General features: G+C 49.0%; 1 protein-coding gene across 1 annotated transcript in view; it reads right to left on the bottom strand.

The window, feature by feature from the left end:
• OSBPL3 (oxysterol binding protein like 3) overlaps positions 1 to 21,616 on the bottom strand; it is a 909,495-nt gene that overhangs the window by 68,587 nt on the left and 819,292 nt on the right. Inside the window, exons 21-22 of the mRNA XM_086941688.1 lie at positions 10,283 to 10,427; positions 4,399 to 4,525 (exon numbers count right to left, since the gene is read on the bottom strand). Of these exons, the coding sequence (XP_086797814.1) occupies positions 4,399 to 4,525; positions 10,283 to 10,427 (272 nt within the window). The remainder of the gene's footprint in view (positions 1 to 4,398; positions 4,526 to 10,282; positions 10,428 to 21,616) is intronic.

Below are 21,616 nucleotides of genomic sequence, written 5' to 3' on the forward strand. Positions count from 1 at the left end.
TGTATGTCATTCACAGCCAATAAAGTTGTCTATTCAAAGGATCTCCGCCAAAAACCGCCTCCCTGATGCAAGTTTCACATCCGGGGGCAGAGTCAGCACAAGCGGCGGAATTCCCTTCACACGCAGGTAATGGCGGCATACACAAGACAGGGAAGTAGTCTCGTCCCGTAAGGTAAGGAGATTCTCATCTCTCTTCACCCTTCCCTTCCAGCTCTGGGACTCCCCGATGGAAGCGAATTACCCTGTAACTCGGGGTAAGTTTACAAAAATGACCTTGGGAGTGTTCTTTTTTCAGCGCTATACAAACGCTGTCTGCATCCAACCACGAAGGGACCCAGGCACCACTCGGCGCTTTACTATACTTGTAATTATCATTCTACAACTTACACCTTGATACTAGAAAGGTCACATATTCATTTTCCACTCTGATATGACTTCCTTTGCCTTTAAACAACTCGAAACCTCGGCATAGTGTTTTCAATTTTGCATAGAGGTATAAGTACAGTCTCTAGCTCGGCATCTCATTTTGATGTTATATTCAACACTATGACTATGTGAGAACCAGCCCATTGCCAAAAACATCGCAGTGTTTCTTTACCGAATATTAGCCCTTAATTATGTCTATTTTGTAAAATTTATAAAATTTGTTCACTTTCGCCTTCCGCCCTCTTTCCTCTGCCCTAACAGGTTATATTCCACCGTGCAAAACGCACATGTTAAATTAGGTTAATATACATTTCACCCAGTAGTATGGACTATAGCTAACTACGGTGCCTATTCCTGCTCCCATAACTTTGTGAGTGTGTAGGATAGTTATCCTTGTACAATATGTCTGTTTACTCTTTTACAGGTTAATAAGACTCGGGTGGTTAAATTGACCCTCCAAATATCAACCCTTGAACACCACACAAATAGTGTGAGTAGATTTTTCTATGTTTGTTTGTCCACTCTGTCCTGACGAAAGCCCCATAGACTCCGTTGAGCCAAAGGGGGCTGAAACATGTCGACACGCTTTGGAAATCCACACTTTTAGATCCAGTAACTTGATCTAGTAGAAGTACCCAATTATTTTTAATATAAGATCTCCACCTATTCATTAAAACTACTAAGGTGCCGATCTTATTTTTATCCTCTTTTTTCCTTTTTTGCACTAACCCTACTTTTCATCTCTGGACACTGCAATCTAGACCAGAGGAGCCTCTGGATGAGGCAGGCACCCACACTTTCTATGGTATCCATTGATAACTGCCGAAGACCACAATGTAGGGGCGGATGAAAGAAATATACCGCAACACCAGTAGACATTGGGTCCTTTGAGGATACCATAGTATTTTAAACTAATGGTTTAGAATTGTTACAAGTATCCATTTCTCTCACTTGATTACTTTGATACTCCTCCGAGAGCCTGACGCAGTAAGGGGCGTCAATGTTTTGCCATTTGTCTTCCCGCCCTATTTGGAGTGGGCTGAACAAATGGCTTCTCTTACTGACACATTTTGGATGGCTCAGTAAACAATGGGGTGACCCTGTGCCCCTCAGAACCTGGGTATAGTAATGCAAAATGTACAGTGGTTCTGTCAGGTGTAACCAAATATTTCTTATAAATACAATTCAATTTAAAACAAGTTCTTTTCTGCACAAGTTTAATGTTGAAGCGTTTTCAGGGAACACACCGTAAAAACCCAGAAACCACAAAGGAATCAGGTTTTCAGGGTATTGAGATGTTTTGTATAAATTGCATAATTTGTGAGGGGTTCTGGGAGATGTGGTGCCAGGAAGGAGTTAAAGCGGGACAGGGAATGTAGCGTCGGTAGTTTTTTGCGGAGCTCCAATGCTAATCAGTGGGTCACGTGATAACGCAGCTGAAGGGGAGAAAGGCTATTTACGTGAGCGTTTACCAGAAATGTGTAAAGCTTTTTCAGAAAGAAAAGAGTAGGATTGGAAAGCAGCGCCGCCGAGGGTGAAATGCATAGCAAGGATGGTGATGCAGTCTCTCGTTTTTAAACAAACATTGTCACGGTGAGCACGAAATCTTAGAGGCCCTCGAATTAGTTTAAGCAAGGATTGTAGGGGAGGGGGCACCATTGTGGAAAAAACGAGCAACCAATGATGTTGAACAAATTCCAGATTGGGAGTAGAAATAGTTGAATATTGGGAACGTTTGAATTGTGTTGCACATACATGAATCATGGCAATAATAGAGCGTGCTCCGAGAGAGCGATAGAAAAGAATGTAGAGGCTATTTCGTTGTCATGCATAAAAACGCAGCAGTTTGATAAGCATTGTATTTGTAAAATGTGTTGGCCATCTAACTGATAGGCAATCTCTCTTTTGTGTACTTTAGACACCCCCGAAGAAGGGAGTTTCTCCCGAAATGCATTGGGTGAATGAATAAATATGTGGCATAAGGAAACAACAATTCTCCTGTGATTTTTACAAGTCAAAGAGCCAAGAACAATGGATGTAATGAATTGAAAAGAAAGCAGAGCAAAGAAAGGATAAAATGGAAATGGTGAAAATTAAGGAATAAATAATACAATGAGTACGAATTTCATTCATTACATTAATTATAATAGGTTGTGCAGCCATGGAGACCGTAAATGAGTCTCCTTCATGTTTTCTCTTATTTGCAAGTGCGAATGGGCGGAGCACTAAAAGCGAGCACGCCGACAAAGTTTAAATGAAATTACAAGTAAACATTGGATAACTACAGGAAGAAAGGTGTGCATCTCTCCATCTCTCCATAATTTGTATATAACCACATAAGGAATTTTTGTATACACGGCTGCCAACAAGGTAAAAATTAAAGTGAGTACAGTCAATACGATACCTCCCGGTCCAGTTCAAGGCCTTGCTTGCAAAAATATTGAAATTGAATAGAGCAGCAGGGTCATTGTGTTTCTGTTTACCCTGGCCTCTTCCAAACTTGTATATATATTTAATCACCTTGTACATATTACGCACTCGGCTGTGTCACTGAGCACAATATGTCACTTGTTCACAACTCACTTTAATTTTCCCCTTGTTGGCAGCCGTGTATACAAGAATTACTTATATGTGGGCATATATAAATGGTGCAATTTATATAAAGCATCTCAATACCCTGAAAACCTGATTTCTGTGTTTTTGCGGTATGTTCCCTGAAAACACTTTAAAATTAAACTTGTGCTTAAAATAACTTATTTTAAATTGAATTGTATTTATAAGAAATATTTGGTTACACTCGACAGATACACTGTACATTTTGGATAGCAGTAAATGAAAGCAATACATTTTAATGACCTCCACGCCATGATAGAAAACCTCCATAGTGAGGGGGTCACTGCTTTTTTGTAACTTTAAAAATGAAAATCTGGCTTCAGGGAAAAGAAACTGAAAGTGTGTAGTGCCGCTCCGTCACGCTGGCCGAGTCGTACAGCACATTTTCAATGCATTCACAGGGTCTGCCATTGTAGGAGATATCCGCGGGGGTGCTTTTACTACGTCATGGCAACAGAGAAAAACACTCAATTTTCCTGACTGAGTAACCACACTCGAAATGAAGGCCATGGTGTTCTACAGTGCTGACAGTCTGGTATGGGGTGTGAGGGTGTAAAATATTTGTCATAACTGCAAAAAAGATGCTATGTTGCCCCAGAGAGATCTACAAATTCATAAAACTGAGACTGGGGCAAGGAACACATGATTAAAAGATACTCCTCATGTAAACCACAATTTAAAGAAAAACGTCAGCATATCACGTTTATTGACCATTATATGCAGATGTATTCAAGTAATGTTTAAAATACAAGTTCATCTAAAAGTTTGACTGTCTGATAATGAATGTGTAATATATATGGTCAGAGTGAACATATAAAGAATACTGAAAACAAATCTGTGTTTTAATCTGTTCTTAATGTAACGATAATGAAATGAAAGTGGGTTTTGTAGAGCGCATTACTACCCGAAGGCCTCGTAGCGCTGTAGTTGCTTACTTCTGGGAGACTGCTGATTTATTTGGAAAAAGAAAAGTTTTAAGGGTTTTTCGAAATTTTAAAAGATTGGACTCATTCCGGAGCGTGGAAGGTAAAGAGTTCCAAGTCACAGCCGCATTCAAGGAGAAGGAGCGTCCGCCCCACCTGGCCCGTTTGATTTTGCTTGTTGGTGCCAAAAAGGCCGTGCTTGAACGCAATGATCTTTGAGGATAGTAAGGAGTGGCTAAGGAACAGATCATTGCGGGGGCATTTTTCCACATGGCCTTATGCATATAATAATTGTAATGCTTCTAAAACGGCAGACTGCCATACAAATATATCAACATTAATGTTCATAGGTTTTTAGAAACGCTCTGTACTTTAATAACACTTGGGCCTTAAATGTTCCACGAAGGGGTTGGAGGAGTTCAATATATCACTTTACCTTTGGTCTGGTCTGAATCGTGTATCTGTCGGCGGCAGCAAGTGCTTGATCTGTGGGTCCATTTCATTCAGCTCCAGAGCATACCTTGTAAACCCGTAATACTGCTCAAAATCCTTCGGCATTGGATCTAAAAGAAAAGTGAGACACAAAAGTTGGTTTACGATCAACAGTTCAATGCCCCAGATGTTATTCCTGAAGACTTTACAGAATGATCTAACCTGGGGATGTCCGCCCGATGCTCACAGACGCCCACTCCATGCACCACTTTCATTCGGACACCCTCGTGCAAAAACAATGCGTTGGAAGCAGGGCTTTAAGTGGGCCGGGTCTCCAGGGGTCTGAGCACCGGCAGTTTTTTAAAGGGGACCTCGAAACGGGTCTCTATCGGGCTCTGTTTTGAGCACTGGCACAGGTGGTCCGTTTTTTTTCCCGGACTGCAGTGACAGTAGTTTGCGGTCACTGCAGTCTGGAAAAAAGTGCCAGGGCGCAAAACAGCCCGATAGAGACCCGTTACGAGACAGCAAGCACATCGATGTTGCCTGCCCTCACTTCTCACTAGCGGAGAAGTTACGGCATGACGTCATGCCACGTGAGCGATTTGGGGGAAGGGAAATCCTTTAAAGAGTCATTTTTTTAATGGATTTCCCGTCTCTTTTTGAAAGAGCAGCAACATTGTGGTAGGGTCACCAGGGCTTTAATTGGAAGCTTTTTCAATATTATATGTAACAAGCCATAATTGCAGCTTATTTATCTTATGCAACTTATAACCATTGACAAAGCAAATAGCCCAGACTTGTTGTAAGTATGGTGTTACTTGTTGTATCACATATCTGGATGCAATGACAAAAACAGCAAAATACAAGTCGGGCGGCACACTATGCTAAACAGATTTTTTGCATAAGTGTTTTGAAGCCACGCCCCTAATTACACTGGCCACGCCCCTTTGAGAGACCCCCCAGTTTTTTCATCCCACTTAAAGCCCTGGTTGGAAGTGGTACAAGAGTGAAAGGAGTGCGAAGGCGTAAGTCAGTGGTGCCCAGTTTTTAAAAAGCTGTAATAGTATCTAAGGTAGAGTGGAGCATGGGCTGAACACCACTGAGAGTTCAAAGGTTGTCACTGAGATTCCGACTCGAGAAGTCAAATGGAGCCAAAGGAGAGAATACGAGCATCCATTCTGCATAAGGATGAACAACGAATTCGCTTACAGAGAGAATTAATTAAAAAGACTTTGTAAAAATGTAACTTCTACCACTTGGCGGAACTTCTGCAGAAAGCTGACGCAGCGAGCCTTGTGTTTTTGTAGAGCCCACTATCTCCAAGTTAACGTCTCTCCATCTCATCTGACATCTGTGTCTGCACACTTCATCTTTTAACACCTCTGTCCACCACAAGCACAAACAATCTGACCTGCAAAGTCTACTCCGCTGATGCCGCAAGCACTGGTCCACGAGGATAAGCGAACACTTCCCAAGTTCAGTGATCACAGTTAGCATATGTATTATCTATTGCAGCAGAGGGCGCTCTGGGACCGCAGAAGATGCAAAATAATCCCCACGGCAGTAGATGAGAAATGAAGGCGAATACCTCCCCACACAGACAGAATATGAGGGTCTCTTTCCTGTCGCAGTTATGTATGCAGACTGTAAAAGATACCTCGTGAATGTTTCAATGGCCACTGCACTATGACGTTTGCTTTGAAAGAATGTCTTGAAAGAATGTTTGGAGGGCTAGAACAAAATCTCCCATTTGTTATGCCTACAGGTAGGGTGTTAAACATGCTAAGACTACAACTGGCCTCCTGAAACAGTTTTAAATTCACCTAGATATTTATGAAATGCACTTTACAACATTAACACTAACATCTGTGTCGGAAGGATTGTGTAGAGCTACAGAGAACTGGCACGTTGCACCATAAAGTCAAAGTCAATAGAGACACCGACGCTGTCGAAGCACACATCTACTACCATGGATACCATTCTGAAATAAGGGAGGTCATGATGCTTTTCGTGTTTATACTGTGCCACAGCACCGCATCCAAACAAGAACCCCTCTTTATGTCTTTACTTTTAACTGCGTTTGGAGGCCGCTCCAACACAGACTGGGCGAAGTGACTAAAAGGTGGGAGTCTGGCCAGGGGCTTGCCTCGATGACAAGCCACAATCCTGTTGTGACAAACATGGTCGCCCCCAAGAAGTGGTACCCTAACTCAGGGCTAGACTTTGCTCAGAAAATCAAATGAGGCTCCCTTCCTCTTCATGGTCTCCTCTCTTCTCTCCCCAAGGTTTTCACGTTAAACTTTTCAAATGCTATAACAGGAGTTAACTATTCTACTACTTTAACTTGTTAAAAAAACATAAATTTAGTTGCCCAAGGATTTTCTAAAGAGGTTGTGGCCCACTCCTGCCACTGATGCGTACCACTACATTTAGTGCTCGCTTGGAAGCAATAACCACTCGTGAAGCTACTAAACAGGTTCAGGTGGGGTGGTTTACCACAAGATTTTTTTTTTTTTAAGCACTACCAAATGATGAACTTTACAGCACAGCTGTCACATAAATGATCAAAAAATCGAGAGGTCCTGAAGGAACTCCAAGGAAATGTTCCAATACTTTTTGATGCTCCACGGAACAGCTTACGAGATGAGGGGAAGAGATGTGGCCTAAGGGCCAGAGCTGACTGCTTGGAACTGGGGTATCAGGTTCGAATCCCAGCTTTGGCTCAACATCCTGTGATTCTAGGAAAATCACCTAGTATCAACCCCCCCCCCCCCCCCTCCGAGTCGTAAAAAACAAGACTATGCCCTTGCGTAATGTGATACTTGTTTAAAGTGATATATAGAGCAAACTTGGTTCAAGGGCATTACAACTTAAAAACGAAACAGAAAAAGCGTACATTTTCACTGGTTGTCGTGGCTTAGCTTCCACTTCACATGGTCTGTCTTATCAAAATGTATAGCTCAGTTTTCTTCACTTCTGTTTTTTCAACTTGCCCCTTCAAGTAGATTCTGAGAATCTACCTTAAAATTGAAGGGTGCACAGCTCACAATCTCTTGCTGTGGACAGGAGCCCTCGCCATTTACTCTCAAAAACAATGTTCTCCCCTTTCTAAATTTCTGTTTATTGAATTAGATCAGTTTGCACCAGTCCTAGTACTCTATTAGAGAACAAGCCCTGTACGTTTTATAAAACGTTCAGACCTTCCAAAAAGTGGACTTGAAAATGATATTCCATTATTCAACAGAAGCTTTTGTCTTTGGCCCCTATAAACGGAGAGCTAGCATCCACTTTTATAAAACGGAGTTAGGACTTCAGAATAGCATGTGAAATAGCTGACTAGGTTGAGCACTACAGCTTCAACCAGAACCATGCCCAAATCACCAATGCATCTTTCTGGGGCGATAACATGCGTATGGGGTTGTTGGTTGACTGGGGGATGAGTCCTGCTCAAGCAGCAATCACAATCCTTGCCTGGGTGAGGCACAAGCCAACCCTAAATTAACCTGTGCTCAACCCTTCTGATAGCTTGGCACAGAGCAGTCAGGCTTAACTTAGAGGCAATTTATAAAGTATTTGTGAAACACTTCAAAACGTAATAAAGTGAAAACACCACACAAAAAGGATCCCACACCAAGTTAGAATAGAACTTTCTTTAAACAATCCAATATGTAGTACTGGAGAAATTCAGTTGTAAAGTTTTTCGTGAAAATAGCACCAAAAAGCACAGACCGTCAACTTTGGATATCTGGTCGAGCTGGATCAGGTCACTATCAGAAGTTCAGGCTGACCGCAATTGAACGCAGACCTGCTGCATGGACCCTGTTAGGCCCTGTGAGCAAACGTTACTATAATTCTAGTTTGCGGGGCGTTGCGAGGATAAGCATCAAAAATGCGTTGTGCAGCCGAAGCAATGCGTTGGTTCAGAGTTGCGAGGGCCTGCATTGTAGTCGAGGATTCTGTCGACGGACTTGGGATGCAAAGTCTGGAGTCAAGGATGTGGCTCATTGTCAGGGCGATGCGTCGGTTACAAAGATCTGTGAGGATTAGATGTGGAGTCCGGCATCGTCGTCAAGACTGCAGTTGGCGAGGGATGCGAGGGCCTGCGCGGAGAATGTATCGCGCAGTGGTAGAACCGATAGGGCTGTGGCAGTGATGCGAGCCTTCGCGACAGGTCCAATCCGTGCAGCAGCAGAGATGTATCGGTTCTGCTCGGGTTTGCGTCACGCAGCAGAGGAGATGCATCAGTTCAGCTAGATCCACAGAGGCAGGCAGAGCATCTTAAGTCCATTTCCAAGGTTCCAGGACTGGAGTGGCACCACTTGGCAGGATAGACTCACAGATGGTAGAGTCCAGGGGCAGGTGCAAGGTTGTTGGAAGCCTGCTCGAGTCTAAGGCTTCAGATAAGGAGGCCAGCCAACTAGCCCTCTGAGTCACTCTTGGTTCTGGGTTCAAGAGATGCAGGTTCAGCCCTTCTCACCCAGGCAAGAGAACAGCAGGCAGCAGTCCAGCAGAGCGGCAGTCTTTTCAACAGTAATAAACAGGCTCTAGAAGGATGGCCTTGCGCCTGAATCAGTGACCAACCTGGCTATGTATACTGAAGCCAACTTTGGATAAATGCTAGTTCTCCTAACACTGATGCTATGTATAAAGCAAAGCACCACTATCTTGTGTGGTACCAAAAGAGAATATACTATCAGTAGCCATTCATTAATTATGTCACTAATTCATTCTGGATGCTATTGCTGCACCAGCTGAATCACAGCTATACTCAACAGTAAAAAAAAGTCAAGACCCAAAACTGAAAACACAGTCAATTGAAAATATAAAACCACAATGAGGGACACAACCCTTATGTCGGGGCCTATACCATGAGACCATTAAGCACAATGACAATTGGTGTTAGGTAATATTTCAGCCTCATACAGCAATGTTGACCTCACTCTAGTTCAGATCTATAATGACAAGGTTGCACACAGATCTCTGCAGTAATCCATTTTCCTATGTACCTATAGACCCTTATTCGTTTTCTTACTGTACATCCCTCAAACATTAACATTACCAAGATGACTGGACCAATGTCAGGGCGTTTGGAAGAAATATTTGGTTAAAAACCGGTATGGGTGAATTTCTTTCTTTTGAAAAACAATCACAGTAATAACTAAACATAATATTTTACTATGAATACTAGTCTGGTGGCGACTCCTGTGCCGAGGATGTACGCCAACAATGTTCCCCAAGATATTATAGAGATGGAGTGGGACTACTAGCGTATCTATTGCCAGCAGATTTGCTCGTACATTGCCCCAATTTGAAATTAAATATTGAAAGAATGTAAATTGACCAAACATATATAAGCCACAGTATGTTTCAACGAACAAGCTCTATCAAAATATGTTTGAATTCACTTCCTTTCGCTAAAACGCACAGAGCAGGCAGGCTCCATTGGCCTCACATGGAATCTAGGTTGTTGCATTGAAACTGTAGGTTAAATTAAAGGGTGCCAGGGATAACCGGAATGCTGTGAACCTATCCCAGGACTGGGTGAATTATTGTGAGATGTCTGTTGGCTGATACCGGACAGAGAGCACACAATCTGTTAAAAAAAATTGTTTGTTTTATACACACAATTAATCATGTGGTAGTGGAATCCCATCATCAAATTAGGACATGTTTTGTCGAAGATCATACGAATCCTCTTACAAACATAAGCATATAAAATAGACAACAAAAGAAAGGAAGTTAGAATTTTAAAAATACATCGAATTATAGAATCAATCAGTACATCCATCACAAAATAAAAAGTTGACAAGTGCCAACTGTTTCCAGAATGTTCTGTCCTGGTGAGAAAGAATGGGCTGTTTGAATGGTCATGCAGAGGTCAGACTCACGTGCTCTCCAGATACAGTCTGTTGATGATGGGGTGCCGTAGGATACGCTCTCGTGCCACTTCCCAAACAAACGATGCACCGTTTTCCCATTCCTGTCGAAGACAGCACCTTCAATGTCATGAACATTGGGATTCCAATATTTTGCCTAAAAATAAAGCAAACAAATGGATATATTTCCTTAGCCCCATTCGAAGAGATACAGGTTAAAAATTGTGGATAAAACCCCACACAAGTTTTACAACTGATGTACTATTTGGTACAAACGCTTTAGTAGCTGGTGACGACGTTGATGCAATACCCTCAGATCACGGATATAATGACGGAGTGGAGGCAGACAGCACGCGGGCCTGTGAGGCAAAGCCAGACCGGTAAGGGGCCCACGACAAACCCCTACTGGTGGGCGGGACGACGAGCGGGCAACAGCTAAGCCCAGGAAATCGCTTGGCACCGACTGGGCAGTGTTGTTAAAAGTGGCCAATAGGCGGGGGGACCCCTTGGTGCGCAGCAGGATTTAAGGGAGTAGGTGTCCCCCTCCCCTCCGCCCCCCCCCCCACCCCGGGATTAGGGTTACCAACTGGCAGGGTGCAAATTCAGGACGGTCAGCGTAAAAATTCAGGACAAAGGGTCAAAATTCAAGACAAAAATTCAGGACAGAAGGTCAAAATTCAGGACAAAAATTTGGGACGAAACATAAGTTTTACAGACATATCAGAGGAGGTGGCACAATAATATATAAGTAAATAAACAACCAAAATAAATACAAGTCAAAATAAGTTTATATAAGGTTGATCCAATTGTGCATTTCACAGTTTTTCAGTATGCGCGCAACTTTGCAAAGCGACATCGGGCCCTTTCTGCAATCAAGATTGGTGCTAGTAACAATAAACATTAATAAGTAGTATTTTTTATTTGTATGGTGAAATCTGTGTACAGTCAAAACGGTGTTAGTTATTTTATTTTTATTTTCTCCAGCATGGCGCCAAGACAAAAGCAGAATGCTATGCTCTAGTCCAATGCAGGAGAAGGCACCCCACATGCTGTCACTACAATTGGGCCCATTAGCACTTATAGAATGACAATCAGCTGCAGTCTCAGACTGACAATGGGGATTGGGGGGGGGCGGCCGACCAGCGGGAGGCCTGCCACCCCCGGGGATATTTGGGGCCGGGGGGGGGGGGGGTAGAGCCAGCACCGTACGTGGGCTGGTTTTTGGGCTACTTGGTAGCCTTGGGCTGGGGTGGGCTGGTTTTGGGCTGGTTGGGCTGGGTTTGGGCTGGTCCAAGTAAAAGCCCGGACATCTTGATCACAGGCCACTATTTTAGAAAGAGGTGCCTGGTGACACAGCTGCCGGGCGGGGGTGGCGAAGGTAATTGTTTTTGTAGCGGAGGTATTTTTTGGTAATGGGTTTGAGGGCGTACGGAGACTGCATGATGAGGGGGCATTTATGGAGGACGCGTGCGTTTGTGTAGTGGTGACATTCGGCGGGGATGTATTTTCTGGTTTGTGGAAGGCGCAATGAGCGCGATTGTCCCGCTAGTATGGTCATTGTGGGGGGCGCAATGAGCGCGTTTGTTACGCTCGGGCGGTGCTGGTGGTGCCGGTGGTGCGGCGGATTCATGTATGCGGGGGCGAATGAGAGGTCCGGGGTTTGAGGCGGTGGGTGCGTGGGGGGGGGCTGGGTGGTGATGTTGGTGGCCGGGGTGTTACTGGAGGGGGCACATCATATACCGCGGCTGCCTTTGGTGCAGGAAAACGGGGTTTAATGCTCGGGGTGTCCTGCATCATTCCAGAGTCTTTGTGAATGGGGCGCCTCCGGGGGCGCCGGTCGTTCGGGTGGCCCTCCCGACCCCTTGCTGGGAGACGCGGTGGGGCAGGTCGGCGGTGGAGGAATAGTGGAGACACTGTGGGGGATCGGCCGTGGTTACGTTTCTGGGAGGTCATGGCGTGGGGGTTTGCGTCAGCTGGGTGGCCGCGCCGTGGGTCATACACTCCATAGCCGGTACAATGCGTGCGACAGGAGGGCGAGATGCGCGGTAAGAACCGGTGCCCTGGTGACGGGTCGGCTTCAGGATGCGTGACGGGGGGCATGGGGCGGCATGTCCTGTGAGACACTTGGTCGGGCTTACACAGGGGGGGACGGGGGGGTGAGTGGGGTGGGTGGGTGCCCCCGAGGGGGAGGTGTGTGTGGTGAGGACATCGCGAGGCTCCGTCCCTGCGGGCGGGGGGGCAGGAGTGAGAGCCTGGGGGTGGGGGGATGGTGGGGGAGGGTCCTGCGAGTGTGCGACGGGGGGCAGGGTTGTGCGGAGGGGCGCGGGGCGAGTGGGGGGGCCGGGGGGCCTGGCTGGGGGGGGGGTTGGGGGTTGAAGGCACGGCGAGCGGGGGGGTCGGCAGGAGGTTGAGGGGCTTGCGGGGGCGGGAGCAGGGGGGGTTGTTCTCCGGCGTGCTGGACCACACCTCTTGATCAGGGCAGGGACGCAGAGGTAGGCGCTCGGGAGAGCAGCATGCGGCTCCACTCGACCGAGAGGATGGGCCGGCTCTGCCTGGTATGGGCGGTCGTGCTCCCACGAGGGACCAGTCATGGACGCGCCCCGCCACTCCCACCCCGAAGGGTCAGGACAGCCGCCGGGGGTTGGGGAGGCAGGCATGAGCTGTTTCACAGTGCAAATTATTCTTTAATTATTTATGCAATTGATAAGAAGGACATACCGGGTACAGGGCAGTACCAGGGAATGAATTGATTTAGCAAGGTTACAGTGCATGAGGCTGAAGGGACAGGCTTGGGCAAACAAAATACAAGAGAGTGGCATGTGTGCGGGTTCCCAAAAGTGTTGTGCTGGTAGAGATAAGCAAGAGTGAGTGGTACGAGGCAGGGTGGCCCGTGAGAGTTTTGACACGGACAGAGGTAGGGGGTTTATACGGGGTGTTACACTGGACCAGTGGGTGGGCATGTTACCTAGAGTCCCGATCACGAGGCACGCAGGCCCACTGGGTCGGCAATTAAATAGTGGGAGAGTTAAGGAATTTTCTAGCCCAGGGGGTCGGCCAGGAGGTAATAGTGGGGCATGATGCCAGGGTTGTTGAGGTCATGCTGGGAATAGGCGGTGGAGCCCACCAAAAGGGCGCAGTTGGGGTCGAGCAGGCTTGGCATGTGTGGGACTAGGGTGGGTAGATGGTGTAGTGTACCTTTTAAGCCCCAGGGTTATGCGCTGGCGGCAGGGATGGGTGTGTCAGGTCGTAGATTCATGCTAGTCCATCCTGGATTGCTTCAGTGGGGGACGTTTCGGGAGGGGAGGAGGAGGTGAGAGTGGAGAGGGTTTGGATCGGGGGGATTTGGTGTGGTGATGTCAGCAAGAGACAGGGGGGAGTAGGACGGAGCCGGAACGGACGAGTTAGCTATTGATTTAGGGGATTTTATATAGCGCAGACGTTACCCGAAGGTGTCAGGGCACTCACAATAGGACAGGCAATGGTACCGAGGTAACGGGTACAAATGAACCAGTTACGTAAGAAAACGTGGGTTACATGGGTCAAAGGGGGCCAGCAGTGAGCAACCAAAATACATGAGGTGGCAATCGGTGCATCACGGGGAAAAAGTGATATGTGTGCAGGTTACAAAACGTACAAAGACCAGTAGAGGCATAAGGTGGCAATGGGGTCAAGGGGGCCAGCAGTGAGCAACCAATATACATGGGGTAGCAATGGGTGCATCACAGGAAAAAAGTGATATGTGAGCAGGTTACAAAACGTACAAAGTACCAGTAGAGGTATAAGGTAGCAGGTTACAAAACGTACAAAGTACCAGTAGAGGTATAAGGTGACATTGGGTGGCAGTCACGCAGGCACAGGAACAAGGTTATAGGGGCAATGGTGGCACTCGTGCAAGTACATAGGCAAACATAATAAGAAGGTGGCAAACTGTTGGTGACAAGCCAAAGGTGGAAAGGGGGCCCAGTGCTGGGCAGGAGGCCATGGGCCATTGGAACTGGTGGAGGAGTCTGCTGTATGTGGCAGACACTCAGGCACAAGAACAAGTGTTACGTGGGCAATGGTGGCCCTCGGGCAAGAACCTGAGCAAACAAACGGCGTAAGGTGGCAAACGGTTTGTCACAAGCGACAGGTGGAAGGAGGGGCCCAGTGCTGGGCAGGAGGCCATGGGCCATTGGAACTGGTGGAGGAGTCTGAGGAGGCCAGGGGGCAATTGAAGTATGTGGAGGATTCGGAGGGGGAGAGGGGAAAGGGGGGGTGCAAAGTAACAGTGTTGGTAGTGTGTTGCAGGTATGCCCATGGCAAGGAGCGCCGAGAGAGACGGCTCCCCCTCCCCCCCCACCTCCGCTGGTTAGGCGGCGGGATCTAGTGGACGCCGGCCTGGACGCCAGGTAAGGATGGTGGCGAAGTAGGGGAGTGGTTTGAGTAATCCTCGGCTGTCAGTTGGTGCGGATACCGGGGAGCTTGGTGGGGCGCCGGGAAATGGCGCGATTGGAAGGGGTGTGGGGAGAGGGGAGTGGGGGTCAAGGTTCGGGGCTTAGGCCGTCGCCGGTGAGGGTGGAGGAGTGGAGCCGGCAATGCGATCACAGGCCAGCGCGGGGCAGGTGTAAGGAGGAGGTCGGGGCGGGGATGGAGTCCCCCCCCCTTTCGGGTTGGTGCCGCGCGGCGGGCTTGAGGGTTCTCCTACGGGGTTGGGCACAGGAAGGAGCCTGGTTAGTCTAGGTTGTCCCAGCAGCGTGCGGGGTCGGGGGGGGGGTCGGTCGGTCGGTGACTTTAGCGGCGGCACCCTCAAGGGTGGGGTATACAAGCAGGGACATGGGGCGGAGGAGCCCAGCGGCGGTGGGTGAAGGCTCTTGGGCAAAGTGCGGAGTTCGGTTGGCGTCCTGGTGGTTTGGAGGTGTCCGGGGGATCACCGTTCGGTGGGGACCCGGTTTGACGGGGGGGCACTTGTGGGGGCCAATAGCATGGGGGGGGGGTTATTTCGCGGGAGCGTTTGGGCGTTTAGATTCCGTGTTGCAGTGGGCGTTCCTGGCGGACAGACTCTGGGACAGACGCACGCTCTGGAGGACTTCTTGCTGGTGGGACGGCCGGGTTCAGCACACTGCCGGCGGTGGCTGGTCAGTGATGGGCCTCGTGGCTTGCCTGGGGGGGCGCCCCTGGCGCCAGAGAAGATGTACGGTCCCAGTACGATGTTGTCCTTGGTTGGATAGAGCTCGACTCCGGGCCATGGAAGCACGCCTGCCAGAAGACGAGGGGGAGGCAAGGTTGGCATGTGGGGGTGACAGCACGGCACACGGGATGTTCAAAGGTTGGTTCGCTGGGTGCGCCATTAGATGGATTTTGCAGTGGGTTTTTCCTGGCGGACAGGCTCTGGGCGGTGACGCACTATCTTGTTGACGCTCGCTGGTGGGACGGCCAAATTTCGACGGACTGCCAGCGGAGCTGGACGGTTTTCCGGGCATTGTGGCTTACCTGGGGGTGCCCCGGGCGCCAGCGAAGACGCACGGTCACAGTTAGAGGCGATCATTCCTGGTATAGAGCTCGACTCCGTGGACAGGGAAGCACGCCTGCCGTAGGCCAAGGGGATGGCAACGTCGTCGTTTGGGTCTGACGCTGTCCGGTTTGACGCGGCCGCATCCTCGGGTACGTTGTTGTGGGGGGTAGAAAGGGGGGATTGGCTGGGTACAGGCGTTCGGGGGCATTTCCGGGGTGCGCATATGAGCGGACGCGGGAAGTATTGCGGCGGTCGGGTGCTGTGGGGGCATGGGGCTGGGCGGCTTCCGCAGGAGAGGGTCTCGCGGTTCGGGTGAAGTAGCGGATGGATTCGCCATTGGCGGGGGGACGTATGCGGCACAGGCGTTAGGGGTCCTGCGGCACGCCCTATGGTGTATGGGTGAGGACCCGAAGGTGTTACGGAGTCATTGTATCGGAGTGGGGGCAGCAACGGGGGCGCGCATCAAGGTTGAAGAAAGCCGGGCCCTGGAGGTCGGACTGTTAGGGGGCAGCTGCAGGCTGCGGGGGCGGGAAGTGAACGTTCGATATGATGGACATTTCTCGCCTCTCACATGTGTGTCTTTTCAGGTGCAGGGGAGGGGCCAACTGCAGCGGCGCTGGAGAGTATGTTGGGGCACACTCAGTTGTAAAGCAGGCAAAAAAGGGGGACTGGGTCAAGCAGCGGAATCAGTGGTCGGAGTCGGACGACAGGTCTCATGGTCAGCGGCAAGGACAAGGGGCAGGAGCTGGCATGCGTAGGGCAGGCTGTGTGTGCAGGGGAGCAGGGGAGAGGGTGCCTGACGTGGGCTTGGTACAGTGAAAAGGGTTAGCGTTGGGTCAAGAAGTGAGGAGGGAGCTGGTAGAGATACGGCGCGGGTAGGCGGGGTGTCAGGTCAAGTGGCAGAGTTGGTTCCCGGGGGGTAGTAGGGGGGTGAGAGGCCAGCGGCCATTGATTGGACACGTAGGGAAGTTTCAAGGAAGTGAAGGTTCGGGGACGATAGAGGGTTGAGAGGAGGTAGCATCCGGAGCTGTGGCACGGGGCAGTGGATTGGCAGGGGGATGGGGTTTTCACCTGGGGTAAGGAATGGAGTTATCTGCTACTCGTGAGGGAGACACTGGAGGGGTGGGGGCGCAGACGGCTGGAAGGGCTGGAGTCCTAGGGGGGGGGTCGAAAGCCGTTAGCACGCCTTTTGAGTGGCGGTTCTTCCTAATATATGGGGGAAGTATAGGAGATCGGTTGTTGGATTAGCGGGGGGCAGGTCAAGCTTAATAAAGGATTTAGCCAGGTGGAGAGGCAAATTGACGTTTATGCTAATTGTTTACTGTTTGTGGATTGGGGGAACCAGTTAGGGGAGGGGGTGGGGGGCTTTGTCAGGAAATTGCATACTTAGTGAGGTATAGTTTTGTACGGCGCAGGCCAAGGGTTTCATTGTTTAAGGTGCACCTGCTTCCAATAAAGCGGCCTTTATCACACCTAATCTTGAGTCTCTGGTCGGTGCTTTTCCTCCCCCCCGCTCCCCCCTTGGGCCCCAATGGGGATTTGGGGGGGGGGGGGGGCGGCCGACCAGCGGGAGGCCTGCCACCCCGGGGATATTTGGGGCCGGGGGAGGGGGGGTAGAGCCAGCACCGTACGTGGGCTGGTTTTTGGGCTACTTGGTAGCCTTGGGCTGGGGTGGGCTGGTTTTGGGCTGGTTGGGCTGGGTTTGGGCTGGTCCAAGTAAAAGCCCGGACATCTTGATCACAGGCCACCATTTTAGAAAGAGGTGCCTGATGACACAGCTGCCGGGCGGGGGTGGCGAAGGTAATTGTTTTTCCCACCCTCCCTCCCTGGGTTTCGATCAAGTTGATTGGGGTTTTTCAAGTACGGGGCCTGGGGGGCAGGGGTAGGGGTGATTGCTTTCTTCAGGGCTTAGGAGGGGTTTTTGTGGTGTGCAGTGGTTTTTTGGAAGGAGTTTTCTTGGGGGCCGGTGCATCTAGTTTGCTCAATGGTTGTGGGGTTGGTTGTGTCGCTGGAGCAGGTGTGGGGTGAATTTTGCCTTGGGCGGTTCTTCCTAATATATGGGGGAAGTATAGGAGATCGGTTGTTGGATTAGCGGGGGGTAGGTCAAGCTTAATAAAGGATTTAGCCAGGTGGAGAGGCAAATTGACGTTTATGCTAATTGTTTACTGTTTGTGGATTGGGGGAACCAGTTAGGGGAGGGGGTGGGGGGCTTTGTCAGGAAATTGCATACTTAGTGAGGTATAGTTTTGTATGGCGCAGGCCAAGGGTTTCATTGTTTAAGGTGCACCTGCTTCCAATAAAGCGGCCTTTATCACACCTAATCTTGAGTCTCTGGTCGGTGCTTTTCCTCCCCCCCGCTCCACCCTTGGGCCCCAATGGGCCGCTCCACAGTCTGCACGAGGGAGGCCCGGGGCCTCTGCAGGGAGCCTCTTCAGTTTAAAAGATAAGAGCAGGAGGCCCGAGTGAAATATTTTTAACTCACGGGGCCTCTCGCATGGGAAACAGCATTCCTTACTGAGATTTCCCATTTCGATTTTAGTATGATGTCTGTATGGCTCCTTGCGGACATCATACTAAAATGACGGACGGTCCGTGAAATTTACGGACGGTTGGTCACCCTAGCCCGGAATATGAGTCTTCGCCGTTGACCCACCCATCCACACCTGTAATGCGGGCGTCACAGCCACAGGCAGCGGAAGGGCACAGTCGAGGCGGAGACAAAACAGATACACAGCAGATGGAGTGCGACAGCCAAAGGCCGGGGAGCCGCGCAAACCTGTGTCCTTGGAAGCCTTACAGATGGGGCACAGAGAGCAGGCCACGGGTTAGCAGAGGCAAGGCGTCGCCTAGAGGCCGCAAGAGAAGTGCTAGACCAGAAGGGGCATCGCTCAGGGCGCGGCCACAAGGGCTGTGCTGTTAATGTTTAAGGACTCCACTTGAACTCCAAGCAAGGAGGCGAGAACGAAATGAACTGGTTTGAAATACACTACGCGCTCAGTGTGGCAATATGTAAACTAAAGCTGCGGCACAAGGGAAAGTGGGGTGCATGTGTTGGTCGGGGTGCTCGAGGGTACTTGCTCACCTGGGAGGGGTTTGCATACTTTTGAAAAAGTCGCTTCGTTTTCATTGTACTGGCAGTGGAGACCACACACGCCTGTCACTGAAAGGTTAGCACAGACACATTATAGACGTACACAATTGATACTCTTCACAGGGTCACCTGGTGAAGTCCTGCTGTCAAACGAAAAGCACAAGGTCAGCTGAAACCTCACACGAAAAGCACATGGTGAGATGAAACCCCTGCACATGATATGTTTCCGATTCAGAAAAGGGGGTGGTGATGAACAGAGTGTCTGAATTAAGCAGACCACTCTTACCCAGTCCAAAGATCAGGGCTTGATCCATCACCGTTATTTATCTCACTGCCCCATCCCAGCTCAGAACCTGGCTATATGCAAATCAGTCTGTCCCTGGCCCAGTGCATCATGGGAACAGGGCAGACTAAACTACCAAGCCAATTCTTCACCAGAAAGGAGACAAGCTACCGGGGACCGGTTTATGGCATTTCAGCCGTCTTCGGCCCGGCTTGCTTGAATCCTGATGGAGCAGTGAGAAAGGGACTCATGTCTGAGTATACCCTGCCACACCTATAGTGGCCAAAAACGATCCAGAAAAGGGGGTGGTGATGAACAGAGTGTCTGAATTAAGCAGACCACTCTTACCCAGTCCAAAGATCAGGGCTTGATCCATCACCGTTATTTATCTCACTGCCCCATCCCAGCTCAGAACCTGGCTATATGCAAATCAGTCTGTCCCTGGCCCAGTGCATCATGGGAACAGGGCAGACTAAACTACCAAGCCAATTCTTCACCAGAAAGGAGACAAGCTACCGGGGATCGGTTTCTGGCATTTCAGCCGTCTTCGGCCCGGCTTGCTTGAATCCTGATGGAGCAGTGAGAAAGGGACTCATGTCTGAGTATACCCTGCCACACCTATAGTGGCCAAAAACGATTCAGAAAAGGGGGTGGTTTGTCCACCATAAGCGTGGAAGGGTATACTCAGATGTGAGTCCCTAGCTCATTGCACCATCAGGATTCAAGCAAGCCGGGCCGAAGACGACTGAAATGCCAGAAACCGGTCCCCGGTAGCTTGTTTCCTTCCCAGTATAAGAATTGGCTTGGTAGTTTGGTCTGCCCTGTTCCCATGATGCACTGGGCCAGGGTCAGACTAATTTGCATATAGCCAAGTTCTGAGCTGGGATGGTGCAGTGAGCTAAAAAACAGTGATGGATCTAGCCCTGATCTTTGGACTGGGTAAGAGTGGTCTGCTTAATTCAGACACACTGTTCATCACCACCCCCTTTTCTGAATCATTTTTGTCCACCATAAGCGTGGAAGGGTATACTCAGATGTGAGTCCCTAGCTCATTGCACCATCAGGATTCAAGCAAGCCGGGCCGAAGACGGCTGAAAAGCCAGAAACCGGTCCCCGGTAGCTTGTTTCCTTCCCAGTATAAGAATTGGCTTGGTAGTTTGGTCTGCCCTGTTCCCATGATGCACTGGGCCAGGGTCAGACTAATTTGCATATAGCCAAGTTCTGAGCTGGGATGGTGCAGTGAGCTAAAAAAACGGTGATGGATCTAGCCCTGATCTTTGGACTGGGTAAGAGTGGTCTGCTTAATTCAGACACACTGTTCATCACCACCCCCTTTTCTGAATCATGATATGTTTCCAGCGTGTTTGTGGTGGCGGAGTCGGAAGCCTTTTTGTGTTTTAGGGAGGGTAGTAATCTGTGCGCGGGGAGTGCCTGGCACAAAGCCCATCACCCTCCCTAGTATGCCTCCCCCCCCCCCCATGCCCGCTCCGTCAGTGATGACCTCGAAAACAACCCCCCAACTCCTCAAGACCTTTACTCTTAATCTTCCCTCCAGAACTACAACTTTTTTTCAAAATTGCCAGGGTTGCCATTGGCACCCTAGGCATTGCAGTATGTTTCATGCAGCATTACACATCTGTAAATACAATCTGTGTTGTCACATTCAGTTGGACTCCAATTCCAGATATTTATTGGTGCTGTTATATATTTGTTTTCGCATTCGCACAGGGTAACGCCAGGAACAAGGGCAATGAAGTGCTTCACACAGATCAAGAAGACATCGTGAGAGGGAAATATAGCACAGTGCAGCTGAACAGTTGCAGAGAGGAGGCCCTTCTTCCGAAAACAGCTTCAGAAGCCCTGAACATTACAGACACAATCAGTTCAATGCAGACAGATCAACTTTCCCTTTTGCCTTCGAAGCGTCAGATAAAAAATTTTTTAAAAAAAGAACCGCCTATGTAAGATTACTGGACAGATTATACCAGGGGCATTTGATGTTTAACAAACTAGGTACTTTATTTAAAAACGACATTACTACGATCAGGGACAAGAACGTGAGAATTAAATCAATGCCAATGGCCCGAAAGCTTCAAATACCTTGCACCGTCCTCAGCCACTATACATCTCTTATATCCCACCTGCCCTGCAGTTGTCTGAGCAGCCCTGCCAGGTTTCCCATGGTTCATGCGTGATGTGCTGCTCCAGTTCCGTTTTTAATTTGAATTCAGGGACTTATAGTCTGGTTTATTCGATTATAAAACAGAACTACGAATCCCAGAATTCAAATGGAAAAAAAAAACGACTGGACTGAAGAAGCACATCACGAATGGATTTGGAAAACCTGGCAGCTATGGGAGGGAGTAAAACCTTTTCCATATGCAGCTTCCAGTCAGGACTATAGGTCCTAATGCAAGAAAGGAAAATGGGCCCCATTTTCTACTTTATTAGTAAAAACAGCTATAATGTGCAGTTGGCCCT

This window comes from Lissotriton vulgaris, chromosome 10 (assembly GCF_964263255.1).
Source record: "Lissotriton vulgaris chromosome 10, aLisVul1.2, whole genome shotgun sequence".
NCBI classification, from domain to species: domain Eukaryota; kingdom Metazoa; phylum Chordata; class Amphibia; order Caudata; family Salamandridae; genus Lissotriton; species Lissotriton vulgaris.